The sequence below is a fragment of the Calidris pugnax genome, unplaced genomic scaffold (assembly GCF_001431845.1).
Source record: "Calidris pugnax isolate Ruff unplaced genomic scaffold, ASM143184v1 scaffold103, whole genome shotgun sequence".
Classification (NCBI taxonomy): Eukaryota; Metazoa; Chordata; class Aves; order Charadriiformes; family Scolopacidae; genus Calidris; species Calidris pugnax.
Window position 1 is genome coordinate 20,538,688 of NW_015090990.1, and position 22,750 is coordinate 20,561,437.

The following is a 22,750-nucleotide window of genomic DNA, read 5'->3' on the forward strand; positions in this document are numbered from 1 at the left end:
TTTGGGAAGAAGGTTCCCAGCATCATCACCTGAGTGCAAGAGCCAAATCAGCACGGTGACCCTGGTGCTGAGGCACAAGGTACTCATGCACTCCAGCCAGCACATGCTGCACAGCTCCTCTACTTGGGGAAGTTCACTTGAGCCCCTGGCATAATGCAACATAAAGCATTTGGTCTACAACTTCAGGGTGTTCCTCATCATGAAGGTGATGAGGATATGGTTTGTCCTGTGCTGCGTATGAAAACACATCAGTTCTAAGCTTGCAAACAGTGTAATAGCAGCCAGAAAAAGGAGGACTCATAAAATAAAAATGTATAGTGACATAAGCTGGCTGACTAGAGAAAGGACCAAATCCCGTATTAGTATGCATCTTTAGCTGAATACCTTAAAACCTGGAGAGCCTGGAAATCCTGCAGTTCCAGGGGGACCCGGGGGACCCTTAAAAATGAAAGAAATACTATTAATATAAAAGGTAAAAGCTATATGGAATTAATGTTAAGTTTAAAAAAAAGTCTGACTATGAGATTTTTCTCTGAGTAAGGAAACACCTGGCAAAATAGCAAATATAAATTACGCTCCAGAAGATGAAGTTTGGCTAGTCCTAAATTATCACACCTACATCTTAGTTACTCTGACATTTACATGTTCAGCTAAATTTCTGTGTTGTAAATTTAAAAATATGAAAGCTAGCATTAAAGAGATTAAGCTATAAATGATGTTCAAAATTTGTTCTAATTATAAAAAGATGTTGGAGAAAAAAAAAAGCCAATGTACCTATTACACATACAAGTGGACATGCTCAGTTTTCTAGGCAGATAGAAAAGTTTTTACCCACCTCAGACAGCTAAATAATGTATCTGATAAGACCATTCAAAATTTGATCTGCATAGAGAAGAGCAATTCTATCTGTCTGTCTGTTCTCTGAGAATAATCTGGTTTTGGATTTATGCATTTTCTCATTTACAGTGTTTAAGCTCTCCTATTTCACTGTATGCTTCAAGTATCTTAACCAACAGTTATGAAATACAATTAAATAAAATGCTCATTCTTAAACCAGTGCACCTTCAGTCTCAGGTTTGCTGGCATGGCAGAACATCAGCTAGAAATAACTAGACTTGAACAACACAAATACTTAAAGTAAAACATCTGTAGTTCATCTTACAGGTGGTCCTGCTGCTCCCGGAGATCCATCTTTGCCATGGGCACCCTACAGAAAGAAGAGAGGTGTTGGGTACAGACCACTACCCTGGACACAGAACCCACAAGCTTTAATGCCCATGACTCACAGACCATCTTTTTCTGACTGTACATTCCCACTTAGTTGATCAAGACACAAGGATTCCTCAACTGTGCAATTCTAAAATAATAATTAACTAAATATTTTGTGCAGGAATATCCAACACGTATTGTGACTTGTACTGTAATGGTGAGACAGCAACATGCAAAAATGTATTCTTACTACATTTAAGGAAATAACTGTCATCTCTGTGGACAGTTCTTAAGGTTAAATAACTAAGATCACAATAGATGTATGTTTCAAAGTAATAGTTACTTCTAATTCACAGAGAAGACTAAAATTTCACTCCAAAAACCTAACGAACAGTGGTATGATTGCCTGCCTGTACTATAGAGATGTTAGACCAGGTCCGGCACTCAGGTTATATAGTATTTGTATGAACAAACGAAGTAGGGAATTCTCAACATATTGAAACAAAGTATGTGCTGCTTCTGGATAAAAACAACAGCTGCAGTTACTTACAGGGCCACCAGGATTTCCGGGTCTTCCTCTTTCACCAGCTGGACCCCTTGGTCCCTAGAAAACATAAGAAAATGAGTCTGTTAAATGGCTTCCAAAATAATATGGCTGAGCAAAGAGAAATTGCTCTTATTTGCATATCTCGGTATTGTTCAATGCATGTAATGGGGTAATTAAAGTTAAAAAAAGATGAGTAACTCAGTTAACTGGGAAGTGCCATTGGCACTTCTATTTAAATACTACAGATACAGATATTTACCGGTTGGCCTGGTGATCCATTTGCTCCAGGAAGACCGGTTTCACCCTGTTATGGAGACAAAACACCAGCGATGGAATAAACTTTGGTGAGAATGTATTTGGTTTATTCAAAGGGAAGAGACATATAAACCAGAGAGCCCAATCCGTTGTCCCTTTCTGCCTGGTGCTGAGTGTCCTCAGCATGAATTGAGGTCTGTGAGGTCTGAGAAGTCTAAACTAGTGCCAAAAAAACTATTTAAACAGGAAAAAAAAAAATTAGGAGGACCCGGTCCTTTAATATTATGCAGTAAATCACATGATCCAGGTATGTCCTTTCATTTTGGAATCTCACCTTTATTACAGGTGGAAAATTGAGACATGATGTGGTTCAGGAAGTCTAACTCATTTGGAATGATTCTTATTCTTTTCATGGAGATATTAAATGAGTTTCTTCAATGTTCAATGGATTTTTATAATTGCATGATGGAGGGTATTACTCTACCTATTACAAAGATGACACTATAGTTTTTTACCTTTGGACCAGGAGGACCGCTGTCACCTCTGGCACCGTCTTTTCCATCAAAACCCTGTGGGAATAGAAAACCATATCTGTGAGTAATACTCCTCTTGCATCTGGAAAACTTGATTCCTGTTGGTAAAATATAAAGCTTCAAGACCAATTCATATAATGGAGCATATTTTTAGTAATCTGTTGGGAGTACTTTTTGAAAGAAAATTCTGTATCCTCCATTTCTTCATTGAGAAGAAGCACGCTTCAGCCCAGCGGTCAGGGTGGAGCTTTATAATTGAGGTAACTAGATAGAATATAACAGTCTCTGTTACAAAAGGTCAGATTACATTGTCCAGAAATTGGCCTTCAATTCTATGATTCAGTCTCTTTAGCTGGGAATTGATGACTGAAAGACCACAACAGTGCACGAGCATAATTCAAGTAGAGTAACAGACCCACCTGTACTCAATATACTCAATACTTACTCGTTGACCTTTCATCCCAGGCATCCCAGGCATTCCAGGGTGTCCCTTGTGACCCTAAACACACAAATATAAGAAAGATGAGTAAACCGCATACTTATTGTATGAAGGGCACAAGCCAATGTTCATTGTGTGTCACATTCACTTGACTAACTTAAAATGGGAAAGCAAAACCTTTGATAAGAAGAACATTGTTATTGGGGGCTTTTCCGTACCGGTAATCCAGGGATTCCACGGTCTCCATTTCTGCCTGGTCTTCCTGGTTCTCCCTGTTGAAAGAAGTAAATTTTTCTGACTGCTTTGCTATTGCTTCAGTTACTTGCAAAGAACCAGTTCTAGTGGATCAGGACAAGTCAGAATAAGCAGGTGAAACATCCACCAAAAACAGTAGGGAAAACTGTAGCAGGGAGATGGTTCACCATATGACTGCCTCCCAAAAACCAGTTGGCAGAATTTATAAATCAAGTTTTCCCAAGATTTTGGCTACATCTAATCTCGTTCAAGACAACTTTTAGGAACAGATGTTCATGGAAAACTTATTTTTCATGGTGAAAGACTTAAAACAGTCAAAAATTTTAGCTGCTTGTCTCACCTCATACTACACCTCTTCAGGACTCCCAGATGTGACAGAAAAGATGGTTTTAACAGCCTTAACTCTCAAAGCAAGATTTGAAAGGAGCAGACAACTAGCACTACTGACTGCTTTTCTTTATAACCGCTAGTTTATTTTGCACCAGATCAAAATATCTTACTTCATGTTTACGTTTTCATTTTTTAAAAAAATTGTGTCAGTCAAATTGCCCACTAAAATTGACATTTTTTTGTGAATGGACATTTATAACTAATGTAAGCTACATCTAGTTTCTTACAGTCATGTTGTAAAATTGAAAAATAGTGAGATGTGAAAAATTCTTAAATGCAATGGTATCGATGTGCTCTGCTGTCTTACCATTTAATGAACTTTCATTCTTCCCATTTATTAATTACTGGATGAATAATAGTGAACTTACATCTTTTCCCGGTGGACCAACTGGGCCTATCATTCCAACAGGGCCTGGAGGTCCCTGCAGAAAATGAATTAATGTTAACTACAATAATAAAAAGTATAAAATCTCTTTCAAATTAAAAATGCATTAGATGTCATAAAACACTTGTACATTTATTTGTCATACATGATAATAAACAGACAGGATGAACTTTAAAATTTCAATCCACTCCAGTGATGAGACAGATTCATGCTTGTAAGATCATGCTTTTAACATATATTGGGATAGGTAAAGTATACATACAGGAGGGCCAGGTTGTCCTGGTTCTCCGGGGGAACCTTGGTAGCCAGCAGAGCCCTGTAATGCAGCAAAAAAAACAGTTAAGATGTGAACAGTTACATGCATCATCCCATGGTGCTACTATATTTTACAATAATCTCATAATTGTAAGGAAAAGTCAGAACTGTCACTAAATGATCAAAGGTGAAATTAGCAGAACCAAGCAGAATATGCCTACATGAAAATAGAATTAAAACTACTCCTCTAAAAAGATATGTACATCAGAAAACTCATAGCCTTTGTGTGTTCGCTGTATGTGTATTAGGATTCCCACTTTCTTTTATCTCCTACCAAATTTTTGTACGAATAAACATTAGGGAATATTAGCAGAGGATGCCAGGCAGTGGCATGTCTTAACCTTAGCTGACACCCCACAGAATTGCAGAAACCTCTGGGGAACACACGGACTTAAGCAAGCACATTGTAGAGCACCTAGCCATTGAGTCCTGGTGGTACATAGATGGTACAACTCAATTCACAGAAGATGACATTTATCCATAAAATTCTTCAGCATATTATCTAGATTTATTGGTTGAAAATGTACCTAATATTTATGACAGAGTAAAGGAGAAGCTCGTATAAAATTATATGAGACAATTATGAAGATTAATTTTACTTACAGGGGGACCTGCATGACCAGGTGGGCCAGGGGGGCCGCTGGGGCCAGGGGGTCCTGGAAAGCCACTCTATATTGTAGATTAAAAATAGTCATTATATTAATGTAATAAAACTATAAAGCTCAATGTAGTTGCTGTAGTCACCAATAACTGTGAAATAAATTTTTAGGTATTAGTACAGAGAAAAATCCATGGTGACGTGCAAGTGGTGCAGTAAAAACAAAGCAGCAGTATATATACACATATATACACATTGATAAATGCATTGTCTAGTACCTGCAGTCCCTTCAGAAAAGGGATCACTGGGTTTCTCTTTGCAGCCTTAGCTAACATACCCCACAAGATATTTTCAAAGCTGTAATTTTTTTCTTTTGAGTCACTATTCTCCTTCTCTGGACCGCCCAGAAGGATGCTCACAGCTCAGCTTTTCAGCTACCTAAACTGGAAGAATAGATAACTGGAATTTGTAAGAAAGAGTAAACAAGCTTCAGCGTCTCTGCCATGTAACTGAGCTTTATTAGCCTAACACTACATCTTCAGTACTGGAGACAAAGTGTACTAATAAACTTCCTTGCTAGTCTATCATTGTCAGATTTTGCTTTCTAAAACTAATGTTAAAATTTCTCATCTGCATCCAGGAGCTATATTACATATATATGTATACAGCCCATTAGAAGAACATAATATGATAAACCCTGTTTATGACCCTAGACTTCTTAGGACTTAGAGATATACTGAACTAAGGCCATATTTTTGCTACTGTCAGTAAGGCAAGCATTTTCACCAGTGAAATCTTTTCTGAACTTTGACATACTAAGCCATAAGAAAAAAATTATGTCTGGACTAACCAAAGGACTCAGAAGATAAAACCTCAATATACATATGGTTTAAGTCAAATCAATAGTGTGCCTTATTTCAACTGGTAAAATGGGAGTAAAATATTACTAAGAAAATTCTTAGTTTGGAAAGAATGCTAATATTTCTACTTCCTCTAGCAACAACCATAAAAGCACATGATACTTCAAAACAGAAAACATTTGAAAATTAGTATAGTGGTTTACTGCAGTTATATGTGGTTCTTTAAAAAAAAAAGCTTTTGTTAAATTGAATTCTTAATGGGTTTGGTACAGACAAAACAGCTGAAGTATATGAATTACATGAAAAACACCGCGTACTGCAGTACTGGCAGTATATTCCATAATTTAATATTACACATAATGCATACCATATTGTATCAGAATAGGTCTATATAACAGATGTTACATGAATCTGATTTTCATAATACAACATTATACAGTATTGCTATACTATACCAGTATACATAGTATAGTACTATACTGCAAATATACCATGTTAATATTAGTTCACAGATTGCCTTTTGTCTAAAAAAAAGAGTCATCGTAATATTTGCTACTTTCTGGGACAAGAAGTACACCGAGTGGCAGAGCAGTTAGTGTCTGGGTAAATCAGGTTGCCTTCAATGTTATCTATTCATCAATTGCAATCAATTGATCAGACACACAGCTATAAACAAACAAGACGTTACTTTTTTCAAGGTGCACACTGAGGAGTTAAACTGATAGTTAGGTGTGACATTTTCTTGCTGTCAGCATCTCCAGACTGTGAACAAATGAGTATAATTTAGCTAAAGTACATGCACTGGTGGAGAGAAACAAAGACAACATGTGGAGTTTATAAAAGCAAATAAAGAGCAACTGGGATGTTAAGTACAAGGTCAGTCCACAAGCAGTGGAGAGCCACTGTAAAGACAGTATTGGAGAGATGTGTGACTGAGGAAATGCCAGGCACAGTAACCACCCATGGACAAATGTTGATGCTATATAGCTGACATTTTTTATTATACTATTCTTCCAAATTATTTCAATTTGTATGTTTATTCAAACTGAGTGTTTAAATTGAAAATCGATAAATTAAATGTATGCATTAATACATTAATTAATGTATGTAATGTAAATGATAAACATTATTTAGTTCTAGTGAGTTTAGTCACATCTGCCTGTAACTACCCTGTTCCTTACTCTGCAGTCATGTATTGCATGATGCAATGTAAAAGACCATATGACCTGAAAGTATGCAGACAATCCTGGCTGAAGACATTCCAGGGTGCCAAACGAAGCTGTGGGTTTTTAACCCAAAGTCCAGGGGTCAGGGCACAAGAAATCACTAAGTATCTCAAGGAAAATTGCCAAAATAGAGAAGAGTATCCTTAATTGTTAACTGAGAGGTATTTTGGTTATTTGCCTGGTTCAGCACATCTCATTGAAGTCACCAAGTAGCAAAATGTAGATGATATGATAAGCTGTGGGAAAGAACTGTGAGGAGCTGAATATGAATTAATGAATAAACAAATACAAAAATGGATGGTTGAAGACCAATGCATGGATGACCACATTAGCAAATGAACAAGGTAGAAATAAACAGATTAAAATAAAGGTGACAAAAGAGTTAACTATATTTCAGGAAAAACAGCTGTCATGATTAGAAAAAATTATTTCATGAGATGATCTGATGGAACCCTGAGAAATAACCCATTTGCTTGGAGCTGCCTTGATATGTTACAATTTGTGATTCCCAAACCTTGTTACACAGGATTGGACTGAAAATAATGATTATGCTTAATGAAGCAGCAGCCAATTTCAAATAATGGCAATTCGCCATATCCTCTATATAACAGATTGCCTGAATCAAGAACTATCCGTGTCATCCGTGGTATCTCTAAATCCCAGTACCTAAAAGGAAAATAATGAGGTGCAACATTTAAATTTATTTTATACAGGAAGCATAGCTCATGCACAACTCTTTCAGGCAATCCATGCTTTATCTAACTAAAAAAACTGTGAAAAGCTTGGGCCAGGCCTAGCAGGCAGATACAGCATCCTTAGCACAGCAGTCTGAAAAGCTGTGGGTAAAAAAATGATAATTGTGAAAAAGCAAAAGTGAAAAGCTTTGGACTGCTCTGGGATAAAAAAAAATAATTATGAGAGGGGTTTACTCATTAAGAGGAAAATTTGAGTTGTAGAAAAGTAAACGAGTTTGGAGTATGAGTATCATGCTGATTAAAGACAGCATGCTGCTGCGTGGATAAAGGACAATTAGGGACGGTGGAAGAGGTAAAATAGTGGAGGAAGGGAAGGAAGTAATTAGTCGAAGAATACCAAAGCAGATAAATGAGGAGGGTATGCAAGGGAGAAAAGGACAAATGTTTAGGTTGTGTAAGAAAGTGAATTAGAGAGAGATTAGGAAAAAGGTCAGAAAAGGAAGAAAGAGAGAGAAAAGGCAAAACCCCCAGACAATCTATAATTACTTTCTAGAATTGTATTGCCAAGCAAACTGCTGCCTTACGTTGTATTCCTCTTGCAGGCAACAATTAAATTAAAACTGATCTCGTTAAATTAAAATCAGGATACATACACATCCAAGGTATAATCTACAAGCAAAAACCTTTTTCTTAAAAAAAACTGGACAGGAAAAAGGCTGTATCATCTTACAATGGGCTGTGGGTAACCGATACCAGCTGAACCGGCCTTCACATCATAGGAGTCATACTGTGGAGAAAAACTCTGTAAAAGAAACAGAGAAAAACAGAAAGAAAAAAAAAAAAAAAAAAAAAAAAAAAAAAAAAAGAAAAAAAGAAGAAAGAAAAAGGTGATTGTTACAAATCAAGTAAGTCTTTTCTTACATTGGTATGGCAAATGTATGGAAATAACTTAGTTGTATCTATTGAGTAGTACTTGTTTGACATTTAGCTGCCACATTTTTAAATCATCCATAAGAGAAGCCCAGCCAATATCTTTCTTTTGTGGTCATGGTAACATTAGGTCCCTGCTCTGTGCACATACAGATATCATCTTAACAGCTGGGCCTCAGCTCAACCAAAAAATTACCATTCTCTCTCCTCTTCTTCTTGTTTGACTCCTTTTAAGCTTTTCCCCTCATTTTCTTTTCAGTTTTTTTTTTTTTTCTGCTGGATGTAGTTGTCACTCAAGGAAGTTGATGAAGTATTTTCTGTTGCACTAAAGAATGTAATAGTTTATTATAATTTTCCTAATTTCTGTTACCTGTGACTAACGGATGTCTCATTTCAGAGTACCTTGGTAGCAAAAAATCTCTTAGCTGTGTATAAGTCTGTCCTTCCCCGAATTACAAATAATTTATTTTACCTCATGCATGGGAATTTTCATATCTCAGAAAACTGAGTTTTACACTTTTTTCTAATACCATATTCCATCTTTTTCTTTCTCATTTTCTGTTTACTATGTCACTCTAAGTAATTAAAATACAATCATCACTTTTGATCCCTTATCTTGAAGCAAATGGAAGTTCAGTCCAAGGCATGGAGTGAAAACATGTCCTGTGGGCCTTTCAGAGAGCAGATAGCATCTTTGTCAAACCCAATTTACATAAAAGACTGTTTAAAAAAAAATATATATAAATTCTACAGTCAGTTTTTCAAGGAATTGACGTGTAACCCTCTTACTTGGCATATGTTGATTTTTTATGCAGATGTTAGCAGACTTAGTTGAACATGGCACTACTGCAGTTTATGCATTAATAGCACACAGGTGGCTGAGCAGGAAAGGCTGAACACGTGCAGTGTTCTGCCTGATGACCCAAACCACTGCAGACCCAGCCCCTTTGCTGACCAGATACAAGACAACTCCTGTGCTACTGTTGTCAATGCTCTCACTGGGATTCAACAGCACATCTTTGATACAACATTGGAGTAGGTGACTAATTCAGCCTATCACTCTCTCCTGTGTCTGCACCTGCCAACCTAAACCCAGCAGCTATCTTGGTATGTTACTGTGATGTCCACTGAGACTGGCTAACCAACCCATGGGTACTTCTCCAGAAGCTCAGTCTTTCAGATGCAATCCCTTTCACAGTTGAATAGAACCAAGACATCTTTCCTCAGTTTTTGTCTTACCTGGGAGTGAGGAGCATACAGGGAGGCTATAAACAGTGGCCTGTATTCAAAGGTAGCAATTGTTTTAACATAGGATTTTTAACAGTGTTGTGCTAAAGCAATCCCATCTTGTAAAGCTAGGCCTGCTTGATTGCATGGGAGATAGTATCACCTCTTAACAAAGCACCAGCTGTGGCTCAGCTCCCTTAACAAATCCAATTGCACAGAAACTTTAGTTCAAATTAGCTCTCTTGCTGAGTCTGCCCAATTCTTCAGAAGAGAATTCAGGATTCAGTGGGACAGAAATAAAGAGGGAGCATGAAAAATTGCACTTACATGGCACTTCTCTGCAAGCAGAGGACCTATGTTTCAGTCTAGTCTCCTGGTAATGTTTCTTTATCAAACATGCATTGGATAAAATACAAGAAAGTAAGAGACTTCCCTAACCATTAAGCTTGAGAGGAATACTTTCTTCTGCACGCTTTTTTTCTGATCAGATTATTTCTGAGTTACATAATTCCTTCATCAGATCTGGCTCCAAAAGTTTTAAAAAATAAGATAAGGCAAAGATTTACTTGCACTACAGCCAAATTTTGTGGACAAAATCCCAAAAAAAGAACAAAACCCCACCTACCACTCAGCTGTGTTTTTTAAAAGGCACAATCGAGAGACAGATGCCACTAAAAGCAAAGTATCTGGGAAGGTGCAAGGGACAGGTGCCTGTAGTATTGCTTTGTATGCTTATGAGCAACAAGGTAGGAGCTGAAGATAATGATGACTTACGCCTCCGCTTATACTGGGACATGACTGGCAGATTCCGGGAGGGCCAGGAGCTCCAGGACTCCCTGGCTGTCCTGGAGGGCCAGGAGCACCGTTTCTGCCCGGAACCCCTGGAGAACCCTGCAAGGACACAAACAGAGCAGATAACAGATATCAGCACTTGCCTCCAACTGCAAGTGCATTGCAGGACAAATCCTTCCATTCATTACAAAGTTTGTGCAATTGTGGTGGGAAACTCTCTCAAACATAACTAAGACCACAACTGAACACTCAGGAAAGACACAGACCATAGACAAAATTCACACATGGAAACACTTTTTAGTTGCTGGAGCCTAATGGCAGCTGATATTTCATCAAACACACTGGAAATATTAATATTCCTAAATCTAAAATTAGTACTGTTAAAAATCTACAGTCCATAGATTTCTTTTTTTTTTTTTCTACTGGGAAGAAATATAACAAAAAATAACAATTGTAATGCAGTTTGACCTAAACTCTCTCTCTCCCTGTTTTTCCACTTTAAATTTTTGAGAGTTTTGTTGAAGCTAAAGGGCTACTTCAAAATAGCTATATGGAACAGTCCTGCAGACAGTGCAGACATCAATGAAGGCTGGATATCTCAGCAGCTTGAACAGGATATAGGCACTGGATATAGGATCTGGCTCTTTATTTTGCTACCTTCCTTGGGAAAAAAAAAAAAATGCTGCACTTACAGGGTCTCCTTTGGGACCTCGGCTGACTACTGCAGGAGTCTAGAAAAAAAAGGAAAAGTAATTAAATTAAGAGCCAAAATCAAAACAAATACCAAAACTGAAAGAGGAGTAATAGATAAATAATAGCATAATAAATATGTAAATAATAAATAAAGAAAAAAAGAGGAAAACACATTTAAACATTGGAATATAGTTAGATCAATTCCATTTATTCTTATTCAGTACATGGTTTTTTGTCAGTGTTTCATCTGCATTTTCACAGTTGCATAAAGCTACACCTCTCCTGTAGGCAAAAAACATGGCACCAATGAAGTCAGTAGAACTCTGGCATCGAGTACAACAGGGACAGGAGTCCACTGTGTAAAGCTGTAAGGGACAGTTTTCTTGTATCCTTATCATTCTAGGATGTTAAGTGTGATAATGTAGATAGTTTTAATTTCTCTGATCTACTCCTCCAATTTATTTACTTTTCAATTCAGCTATACATTACTCTCTGGATTGTCAATTAGTAGTTCAGAACAGTTTTTACATATTTAGATGCTAGTGGTAGTAAAGAATATTTAGCTGAAACTATCTTGGATCTTTCAAGGTGGCATTTCTCTATACACCATCCAAGGTCATCAGGACACCTTCCTGTGGGCTGACCAACCTCTTCTATGTTGAAGACAGAGGCTGGAGGAAGTAGTCCATTTGTCCATTATTATCAGGAAGCACAGAACTGATAAAAGTCTCTAGACTCAACAAGAGAGGGAGCTGTGCTTAAATCACCAGCATGCTTGCATGTACCACTCATTTACATCTCTGAAACTGTTCAGTGCAGTAGTTCAGGTAATCCTGGAAGCAGCACAGCTGCAGTAGCATGGTGTGACTAACACCAGGTGACATATTTGTATATGACATTTCATGTTTAAACAGATACACTATAGAGCTGCAGAGATACATCTTCTGCCTTCCTCCTTCATATAAGTTACTTCCACTCTTTTATCTTCTTGATAAGAATCTTCAATGTGCCTGTGGAAATCTATGTACTTTAACAGAATCTCATGGATCTCATGAATCTTACAGAAGGATGAAATGTTTGAATAACCTTAGAGCTCAGTATAGGTGGCTAACTCACTGAGGTTGCTTAAGCAAAGGACTTGACATGCACTAACATTCTTGATTTTCCTAAGGTTAAGTTGCTGCAACTGGTTTAGACAATGTTGGTGTCTATAAACAAGATGATGATAAATTAGGGGTGTAGGGCTTGATTCACTTTTCCTTTACAGGGTATTAAATCAGCAATAACTCTGCAAAAGGAAATTTACTCTGTGATGATGTAGAATTGAGTTGATAAGAAACATACACTTGAGGTGTGCTGTGAAAATTGTCCAACTTTCTTTAACTCTGTGTTGACATTAGTTTTACAGGTAGACATTGAGCATGCAGTGAACAAATAAGCTGCATTATTGTTTGTATTATTCCTATGCTTCTCTGTAAAATGAAAAATGTAATGGCAAATTGTTGCCCTCTGTTCCTTCCCACTATTTATCTGTGCCTGTTGTCTATGTAGAAATGGGTTGAAGGACTTCATGCTTTCAGCTGCATTGCTCTAAGGACATGTATTTTATCAGATCTGGTACCAATTCTCTGACAGAATACAGCAGTATTCTTGAATTTAAAAAAATAAAAATAATAATAAAAAAGATAAAACTGAAAGATCAAGCTGTTGTGTTTTTTTTAATTGATTTGGCAAAATTTGCCCATCCAAAATGCCCGCCTACAGTCAGAAAGTGGTAAGCTTAGCATTTGAAGAAAAGCGTTTAAGAGCATCTAAAACAAAATGAAGTTGACAGGGATCAAGAAGGTGGCAACACCAAAGCAACAACATTGAGGACAGACTTACTCTTGTAGGTGGTGGTGTTGTTTGTGGACAAACTGGACAGCACTCTCCAAAGGGAATTTCTGGGTTGGGACAGTCCAGCTCCTGTTCATCACAGATGATGTCATCGCAGAGAACAGATCCCGAGTCGCACACACAGATTTGGCATGGCTCTGGTTTCCAAACGTCCCTGTCAGCATAAACCTGCCCAAGATGGGTACATCCTGCGACTGGAAAGAAAGACAAAATAGTGCTCAATATTATTTCAAACTGTTTTCCAAATCAAAGATGAATAACAGGAAAGCTGTTAGATAGTCTGTTTTGTTTTCTACTGTAATATATTTAATGTGTGTGAAGTTTAAGGCTAAATACTTCTCTTCAGACACTGGGAGGATCTGTTATATTAATTGCACAGTCTGCTCTGAATCTATAAATAGACATCAGTGGAAGCCTCCTGGAGCTGATCCAAAGCCCAATTAAATCAGTGATAATCTTCCGTCTCGAGTAATTTTAGTGTCAGACTGAGTAACTGTGTAATTAGCAATTGAATCCTCTACTGCAGCTCAAAAGCAAACGTGCCAAATCTCTCAAACAAGTGTATCACTGACCCCCATGTGCCAACACGAGCACTTACACGTGGATGTGGACTGAGCCGTCTGTCCAGCGCAAACTCTTGTCACTACCATCTTGCATTAATAGCTAGCACTTTTCAAAGTGTTTTTTGAAAGCCACCATATGCAATAGATCTAAAAGAATGTCCACATTAATTGCCCAGATGGTTTGCAATTAATATGTCATCTGGCCTGCTCAAATGTTACCAGTGTCTGTATTTTCAGAAAAAAACACACACGTAATAGTCATGGCTTTGTGAATTCCTTCCAACAGCCATTCTACTGGTCAAATTTGTTGTAGATAATGACTTTGAAGAGACTGATGAAAACCAGCTTCAAACATTGAATTTTTGTCCTGTATTTTCTTACAGAAACAAGATCCAGAAAACTCAGTAATTTAAGAAACCAATATGAAAATAGCACTGTGAAGTTAGACAAGTTCCTTTTAAGTTTTGTATAAGTTATTGAAAGTCTCAGATTACAAATGTAAGTATCTGTGAATATCTTGAATAATGGAACAAGATTTTTTTCCGTGTATAATTCAAAAGAATGCATTTTAAAAACACAAAATTCTGGAGAAAGAGCTATTTGTGTAACTACGTCATCCCTAAAACTTTAATATCAGGAGTTACCTACTACACATCACCCTTCAAAAAGAAAAAAAAAAGCTCAAAGATGTAATTCAAAGCTCTGACATCAAATTTCCACTGGCTCCAGACAGAAAATTTTGAATGCCAACAAACTGTAATGGTCATAATTATGTATGAGACCGAATCCAAATCTATATTGCAGTTCATTCCTATGGGTTAGGCAATCCCTTTTTCTTTTCTTACATGCAGCATCTTTCATCTCTGCTTCTTCTCTTTTCCAATACTGCGTTTGTACACTGGTCTCTTCTTTCTCCTTACATTTTTTGTTTTAATTTCTTTCTTTATTTGGGTATCTGTTTCCACATCCACACCCTGCTCTTTGGCATGGTACAGGCTTGGATGTGTTTCCTCCCTTCCCAAGCTGCTTCTGCTTTAGTCAGTTTTTACTCTATTTGATTTCCTCTTTCCCATAACATGTACTTTTCATCTTCCATGAATCCTTGTGTCTTTTGTACCCCAGTATTTCACCTTCTTTACTGCCATGTATTCAATTAAGCTTATTTTTACAGGCTCTGCTCTCTTCCCAGTGTCTCACTCAGCTGCTTTTCCTTGTCCATATTAATCCAACTTTTCCCTCTGTGTCACCTATGAAATTCATCACCTCCCTGTGTGAGCTCTGTAAGGGCAATAGGGAATACAGCCAAGACTCCTGGCTCATGGAGTGGAGAAGAAGAGTGCGGATCTCGGAGCAGGGCACTGCATGGAACAGGAGGTTTCTTTTCCCAATTTCAATCCCACTACAGGCTCTCTGCATACACCAGATTATGTAATTTCTGCACTTCATTTACAAGAGAAGCAAACAGGAAAACGTTGACTTGTCAAGGTTGACACTACTTATGCTTAAGACTTGGTTTTGACCACCAGCTTGATTAGGACAACAACAAGAGGCAAGAAGCTCCAAAAAACCTTTTCAAACATTTTCAAGCCAATCTGTTTTTTTGTGCCTGATATTGGGCTGGGAGCCAGTATTTGACCTTCCTTTGATAACACAAAAAATCTTAAAATCTAAAATATTCCAGTGCCATAATAAAACTAACTCTCCTCAGACATTTTCTATCAGTTAGAAATTCCCTTTTCCCTTCGATTCTCCACCTTTTGGGTCTCACCAGAAACCTCAGCTCCTGCACAAGAGAGGTGGTGGAGAACTGCTCCAGGACAGCTGCTTCTTCAGACCCACCATGACACAGGGTCATGGCACCAGGTGCTGCTTCAAAGGACACTGCCTAACAGCCACCACCTCTGAAGAAGATCTAGACATCCTTCCTTAGTCTGGCAAGCTAGATTTAGTTTCTAAAAAAATGGTTTGGTTTCTCATCTCTCACACTGCAGAATCATGTCAGTGCATCCCAGGTAAATAAGATAATCCTCTACTTAAGTAGTTGCTGACTCTTTCTGTGAGAAACATTTTCCTCCTTTAACAAACCAGGATTTCACTGTGGACACTTAGGAAAAAAAACAAACAGCCTAGTCTTGACAACAGTAATGACACTTTTTTCGTGACAAAGAAGGCAGCTGAAACGTATTTAAAAAATGAGAAGTGCAGCTGAATGAATGAAATCTTTTTTATAGTCTCTCCAATGACTCATGAAAAAATCTGAGTTATAAATTGACAAAAGCTGAGTAGCTCACTGTATGAGTGTTTTGCTGTACACAAGAAGACCTCAAAAGCAGTATACTGTGAGAGACAGAATACCATCAAAGCTTGTTGTCCCTCTAAAAGGAGATGGCTGGATACACCCTAGAGAGTATGGGTGGACACAGATCCACTTCACCTCAGCTGCCACTCTGCTTAATGTCTTCCCAGCTCCACAGTTTAAAATGTCCTTCTCATTTACAAACATAATGAGGAAGGGAAGAGATGATTTTTCTTTAGTTTAGGGCAAAACACAGTTTATATATAATTGTTAAATAAAAATATCATGATACAGATCTGAAAGAATTAATACTGTTACCAGTGCACACATAATGTAGAGCTGTATGAATTGCATATGCATAAAAAAATATGCATAGTGTACACATACTTCTGTACCCATAAGATGTGTTTGATTATTTTTAATATTCAGATTTTCAGCTCTCGGTATCATTCTCTCTCAAAACCACAACTATTTTTTTTAACTATGTGTTTAAGACAGCAAGGCTCTTATTCACTAGGAAATTCATATCCAAGAATTTGCATTTTCATATGTCAATTTTTTCATCATCCTTACTTCATTTTCATTGATTTGTTTTGTTGTTTTTGTATTTCCAGAGATGAGATCCTGCTGCCTTACAGTGAAGAGGACAGCTCAAAAGGGGAGCAGAAAAGGGCCATCTTTCTCATATTTTTGCACCGCTGGTCAGAAAAGATCTGTTTTCAAGACAGCTGCTCTTTTCTGAAGCAGAGGCTTTTCTCAGTGATCAATTTTTCACACTGAGAATACTCACCTTTCCACATTTTAGCCAACAATATTGATGAAAGTCATGGAAACTTAAAATATGTCACAAAACGACTGACATAATTTTACAGTAATAAGGACATAAAACAGATTTCTGTTTTTACAAGGTTGTCATTCAGTTATTCTACAGTAGATGGCATTGTGTGACAGAAAGAAAGACCAAAAATCGAAAACATCTGGATATAATGACATTCATATTTGGTTCTAACTTTCTGGACATTGTTAAATGAATTAAGAAATAAGCTAGGAGAGCTGCAATGAAAATCATTGCGGCCTTTGGCAGAATGAAAGTATTAAATAGGTTTCCAAAGGAAACTTACATCTGGGAAGACTTAGTCTGTTCAAGACACCCCCTCTGTGCTCAGATGTAGATCTGTGTGTCAGCATGTTATGACATAATGCATTTTGCATTGCTCATAAAGATTAACTGTTAGCTCCAAAATCCTTTGGAAAGCTGATTTGTGCTAAAGCCCTGGCAAGTAACATATAGTAATAATAAGGTTATAAAAAAGCTGACTTGCCTACTTCTAGTATTGCAGTAAAACAGTCACATACTTGCCTTAGCCAGCTTTTCTTATTGATTCCTAAACATAGCTATTAGCCCAAGACTTTAAAAAAAAATCTTATAACTCAACAGTATCCGCCTATGGCAATGCAAAATCTTCTTCTTCTTCTCAAAGCCCTAAATACGGTGGCTATACAGCACTTCAGTTCTATGGAAGTTATTGCAATGGTACGTTGAAAGCTGTGTCAATTGCTAATTCATTGTACAAAACATTAAAGGTTAGTATCTGAAAGCCTGGATAACTTTGCATTTATGCTTTTTTACTGAGCATTCACAACTTTAAAGATGTTGCTGTGAGTAGCATTTCCCTGGACCAGCCTAAAAAGCAAAGAAAAGGAAAAAAGGCAACAGAATCTTTGTCATATGCTGGTTTTGAATTATTTTCCATTTCCTAAGCAGACTAGCAGCTGTCTGTAAGTGGACCAATAAGGAAAGCTGAAAGGAAAATCCCCATTTAGTCTCAATGGGCCTATAAGTGTGGTACATAAAAGAGCCCAAGTGTGTACAAGGGAAAAAAAATGGTCATTGTAGGCTTGAAGGATGACAGATGTCATATGGGACATAATCCTGATTCCAGTGAGGTGAATTGGAATTTGTTATTGAGTGCTATGACCTGTGAAGCTGATCTGTTTTGTAGCTGCTTCAGGCTTTGCATTCGTGCAAGCACTGTGATCATGACTTAGCCACATTTATATGGCAAAAGGAAAAAATCTCCTAATGGTATCCTCAAAAACCACAAGCTATTCCACTTTAGCCAAAGCAAATGTCCAGCTATTGCATTAGTAGCAGACTCACATATCCCATGTGCAGAGATGTGACTAAATAGTTAGAAATTACAGAACATCTTGAACTTGTCTGGTTCTGCCTCAGAAAGGGCAATAGTCCACACAGCGGTGACTCACGATCCTTCAGCAGCCGCTCGATGATGGCTTGGGCAGCAAAACTGAGGAGCTTTGATCTGCGAGAATCTGATCACAAACACAATGAGGCGAGGAAACAGTTTTTGCTGTTATTAAAAGTGAAGCTGGTAAAGGCTAAAGCACTGAAATGAAAGTGGCCTTGCTCTAACTTTGACTGGATCAAAAATTTCCTGAAGCTAAGAAGGGTCCTTCTGTTGCTTTTTATGGACTTTTTACTATACAAAGCCTGTGCTTCCTTACTCTTACCTAGTTTTGGTCACTTGCTTTACAGGATGGCTACTTCAAAAAAGGCTTTTACATTTTTTCTATAGTAAATACATCTGTTTATTGTGCATTCCAGCACTGTTTTATACATTGTTTAACCAAAGGACAAAGTAGAAAGGAGATATATTGTTCACTTTCAATGAAAATTCTGTAATTCTCCCCTACACTGCAGCAGACAGAGGAATCCACCCCAGCATCTGCAGCATCGCTGCTTTCCATCTACCGAGGCAGGAAAAAATGTCATGGTGTCTACCTCGAAGCAAATGGTTTGGGCTCCCTGTCTGGTAGTATGATGATGTTTATAAGAAAATCAAACATACTCGTTCCATCCCGTAATCAGTAATGGAAACAAAAGGACTCTCATAATGAAATAATTGGCTTGCTGAGCCAGAAAGGCCTGGTTTGTCCGCATGTTCTCTGGTCAGGTAAGTACTAAGTACTCAAAAAGTCTGAAATAGTGTCTGTTTCGTAGGAGTCAGGAAAAGAGGTGGAAAATGAGAAAAATGTTTTAACAAGATGATTTTTTTTCAGCTGCAAGGCCTACAGGCATTCTCTCAGCTGGAATTGTCTTAAAACAACCAGCTAATTAACTGAATCCATTTCACATAGTGCATGATGACATAAGGGCCAATTTGGACATACCTACCTATTAGGACATTTTCAAGTTTAATGGTACTGATGTAATATTTTGTATGGCTTGTCCACCATAAGATTGGAGGTATCAGGAATGAAACCTCATTTGATAAAGCACTTAAATGCAGGATGTGAAACATCAGAGTTGGTCCACGTCCTATAGGAGGAAGAACTGCTATCAAGTTGAATGGAAAAGGAGTATGAATAAATGGTTTGCTGATTTCCCAAGTTTCACACAAAAAAGGATGGCTACATCCTAGAATTTCAGACTGCAACTGAAGCTTTCTTACTTCTAGGGATGCTCATCTGCCAAAAAGCTGGGTTTTGAACAGTTCTGCCACTGTGCCAGTCCCAGACGTTTTCCTCTTTACTCAGATACAGAGCAAGAAAAAGAAAGCAGCATAAAAGAATGCTGATTAATCTTAATACTGTACTTGTCTGTCAGAGGAATTGCAGAAAGAAGATGCACACTATTTCACTGGCAATGATAAGAGGGGCTGGATTTTCAGGCAAAGGATCATTAGGTCATGTACCCAATCTGTCCTTGCTCTGAGACCCAAGCAACCTATCTTTCAGATTACAAAATGGAAAAAACCTCAGGCCTGCACTGGTACAAAAATATTTGCATTTTTAACAAATCATTGCTTGTTCCTTTCATTCATCTTTATAAGCTCCAAATGCTGCAACCTTTCTGCAGATTTTAGAAATTTTAGAAATATCAGGATTAAAAAATACCCTTACAGCATATTTGCTACCAAGTAAAACACAAAATGCCTCTATTTTCCTTGCACATCATTGCCTTTTTCCTAATTTTTCAAAGTGGGATTTATGTTAAGAACTCTAATTTTTCTCCTTTATCTTCGGAGGTCTATCATTCTTCTCAAGGGTAATGTAGTCTAAAGTGGCTGAATCTGTCACATTGTTCTGCCTCAATATTTACATTTCACAAATTGCTCTTCTGTCTTTTTGGTAGAGATAGAGCTCTTTTGCTGTAATCTACAGAATATGTATCGTTCATTCCTGATTAAGGGTAAGCACTGCTTGATGAGAATGTCCCTTGATTTTACTGGGTTTTGAATCAGACTTAAAGAACATCAACTTCTAATCATTCTGGTGAGAACTGAAGGTCTTCAGTGCCTGAGAGATCAAACCTTTTAATAAGGGTAACCATTTGCATTAGAGCAAGACACACAGTAAGTAAGAATTTAATCTTAATTCAGAGCACTCAATGACTTTTAGAGGACCCATTGCATAATTTTTCAGTCACTCTTCCAATTATTGGTAAAACGCCTGTGAGATTTTTCCATCCCCTCTGTTCTTACATTAAAATATTTTTTGGCACATCACCTTTTGTGCCATTTGGTGTCACTCTAAAAATAAAGAGCAGGCTGCAATCACTTTATTTGTGGCTATTTAGTTGTAGTGCTGGCATACATTCTTACTACTCTGTGGTAATCTGATTTTAATGTGCTGCTTGTCTTTAGAGTGAATGATGCCAAATGGCGCAAAGACTTGTGTCTTAAACCAAGCAGAAACTGACATAAATTCAAAGTCTGATGTGATTAGTGATGATTTTATGGATTTATTAGTTTCTTTAAATGTACATCCTGCCTACTCCTTGGACAGTCATTGAAGACTTCTACAGTCAGAGTCCAAGTGTGAAGGTAATTTAATTTCTTGAACACATGAGCACTTCCAATTTTATTCCATAAGAAGCTGGCCTAACATTATTTCTAAAGAAAAGCAATAGCTTCATGCTCAACATTATTAGGATCGTTTAAGTGGAAAAAATTACCAAAATCCAGCACAACATTTTTTCAGAACTTTCCAAAAAAACCCAACTGACCCCCAAGGTATATCTCAAAGACATACTTCTGTGCTTCTGATTTTAGCTAGGACCAGTAATATTTTATAACATTGTAGGGTTCTTTGCAACATTTCTTGCCCTGGCAAGAATAAAGAAAAACTGAAAAACTCATTGTGTGCAAGCAGGTTTCCTAGACTGTACAACCAGTCTGAGACTTTCAAAGCATCATGAAAGTGCAATTCAGCTTCTGAGCTGCTCAGTGGATGAGAACCATTGGAAACTGATAACTGTTACAGCTTGCTCTACATAGCAACTCATGTAAAACACTGAACTATAACTACTTAATTCAGGATACTTTAAGCTTCTTTCAAGATAAAACCCAAAGGCTGTATGGGGAAAAAAAAAAAAAAGTATGATTTTTGTTTTTCATTGCCTAACTTTGTAATTAAAACAATTTTTATTGGGTGATTAAAGTTTCAAGTGGGACAGGATCTTCTCTTCTCCCTTAGCTCAGTGAGAGGGCTAACAATTTTATGCAATGCTGTTTCTGTGGTTTGCCTTGGAAGAAATCAGCTAGATTCAATGCTTCTCTCCCGAGACTGAAACAGATGGGAAATGTTACAGTACAGTGTAGTACATATGGTTATATCATTTATATTTTCAGATAAGTTGGACAAATTCAGCCCCAATATAACTCCACGGCCATAGTGAATTTACATCAGAGATGAGTAAAGCAGCAGGGGGTAAGATTCTACACTAACATAACTCCCTGCATAATTTTATTGATTTCACTGTAATTTCAGAAGTTGGAAGTAAATGAAGGGTTTGGTTCTTGTATTTCATATTCCAGTGACTGATTAAAGAACTCTGGTGTATTGTCTAAAGAAAGGAATCATATCTTTGGCTTCCAATAAATTAAAGATATTTGTAATTCAGAAGGTCAGAGGCAGGGGAAGCAAGATTCTGAATGCATAGAGCATCATTAACCTAGCTTCATCTGCAAAACTGTTTTAGTATCAAGTCCTTATTCCAGTTAGTACTAATTTGTCTCACATCCATTGTGGACAGTTTGTTGGATACAGATGGCAGTATTTGAAATTCTTCTTAATCTGCCTCATAGAGGATACTAAATGGCTATTTGTACACTGGATACAAAGTTCCTATTGTCAATTTCCTAAGGCTACCGAAGTGGGTATTGTGAGGGTTTCCTCAGGGTACCAAAGATGACTGTCTTAATTTTGGGGCCACTTTTAAGTATCAAGTTGTGTGCCTATTTTTCAAGCATGAAGACCTAAGGATATTCCTAACTAAATCCTTCAACAGGTGAAAATCCACACTTCTGGCACTGCGAAGAGCCTGCTAGCACAGAGCTGGCTTTTTATTAATATCAGAAGTCAGAAGCATTGCTACTGAAGATGCTGCCTGAAGCCTGGCACACACGTAGCTCTCCCTGCCCTGTGCAGCAACAACACCTGCTGGCACAGGGTGAGAATAAACAGCGCCATGTAGCAGACAAGGGCTAGAACATCATCAGTAGACACGGACAGATCCACCAGAGTTTATCTGCCGGAGTCCTTAAAAGGCATGAGTGAGAGAGCCTGAGCCAGACAAAACCTGATAAATGAAGAGGCTCTGTATTTTTTTTTTTTTTTTTTT

At 37.6% G+C, this 22,750-nt stretch overlaps 1 protein-coding gene across 1 annotated transcript in view; it reads right to left on the reverse strand.

Annotated features, from left to right (window-relative positions):
- COL3A1 (collagen, type III, alpha 1) overlaps positions 1-22,750 on the reverse strand; it is a 51,633-nt gene that overhangs the window by 20,422 nt on the left and 8,461 nt on the right. The window contains exons 2-15 of the mRNA XM_014954479.1: positions 13,234-13,439; positions 11,349-11,387; positions 10,639-10,755; positions 8,438-8,509; positions 4,932-4,997; positions 4,276-4,329; positions 3,997-4,050; positions 3,202-3,255; positions 2,990-3,043; positions 2,527-2,580; positions 2,016-2,060; positions 1,760-1,813; positions 1,163-1,207; positions 385-438 (exon numbers count right to left, since the gene is read on the reverse strand). Coding sequence (XP_014809965.1) covers positions 385-438; positions 1,163-1,207; positions 1,760-1,813; positions 2,016-2,060; positions 2,527-2,580; positions 2,990-3,043; positions 3,202-3,255; positions 3,997-4,050; positions 4,276-4,329; positions 4,932-4,997; positions 8,438-8,509; positions 10,639-10,755; positions 11,349-11,387; positions 13,234-13,439 — 968 coding nt within the window. The remainder of the gene's footprint in view (positions 1-384; positions 439-1,162; positions 1,208-1,759; positions 1,814-2,015; positions 2,061-2,526; positions 2,581-2,989; positions 3,044-3,201; positions 3,256-3,996; positions 4,051-4,275; positions 4,330-4,931; positions 4,998-8,437; positions 8,510-10,638; positions 10,756-11,348; positions 11,388-13,233; positions 13,440-22,750) is intronic.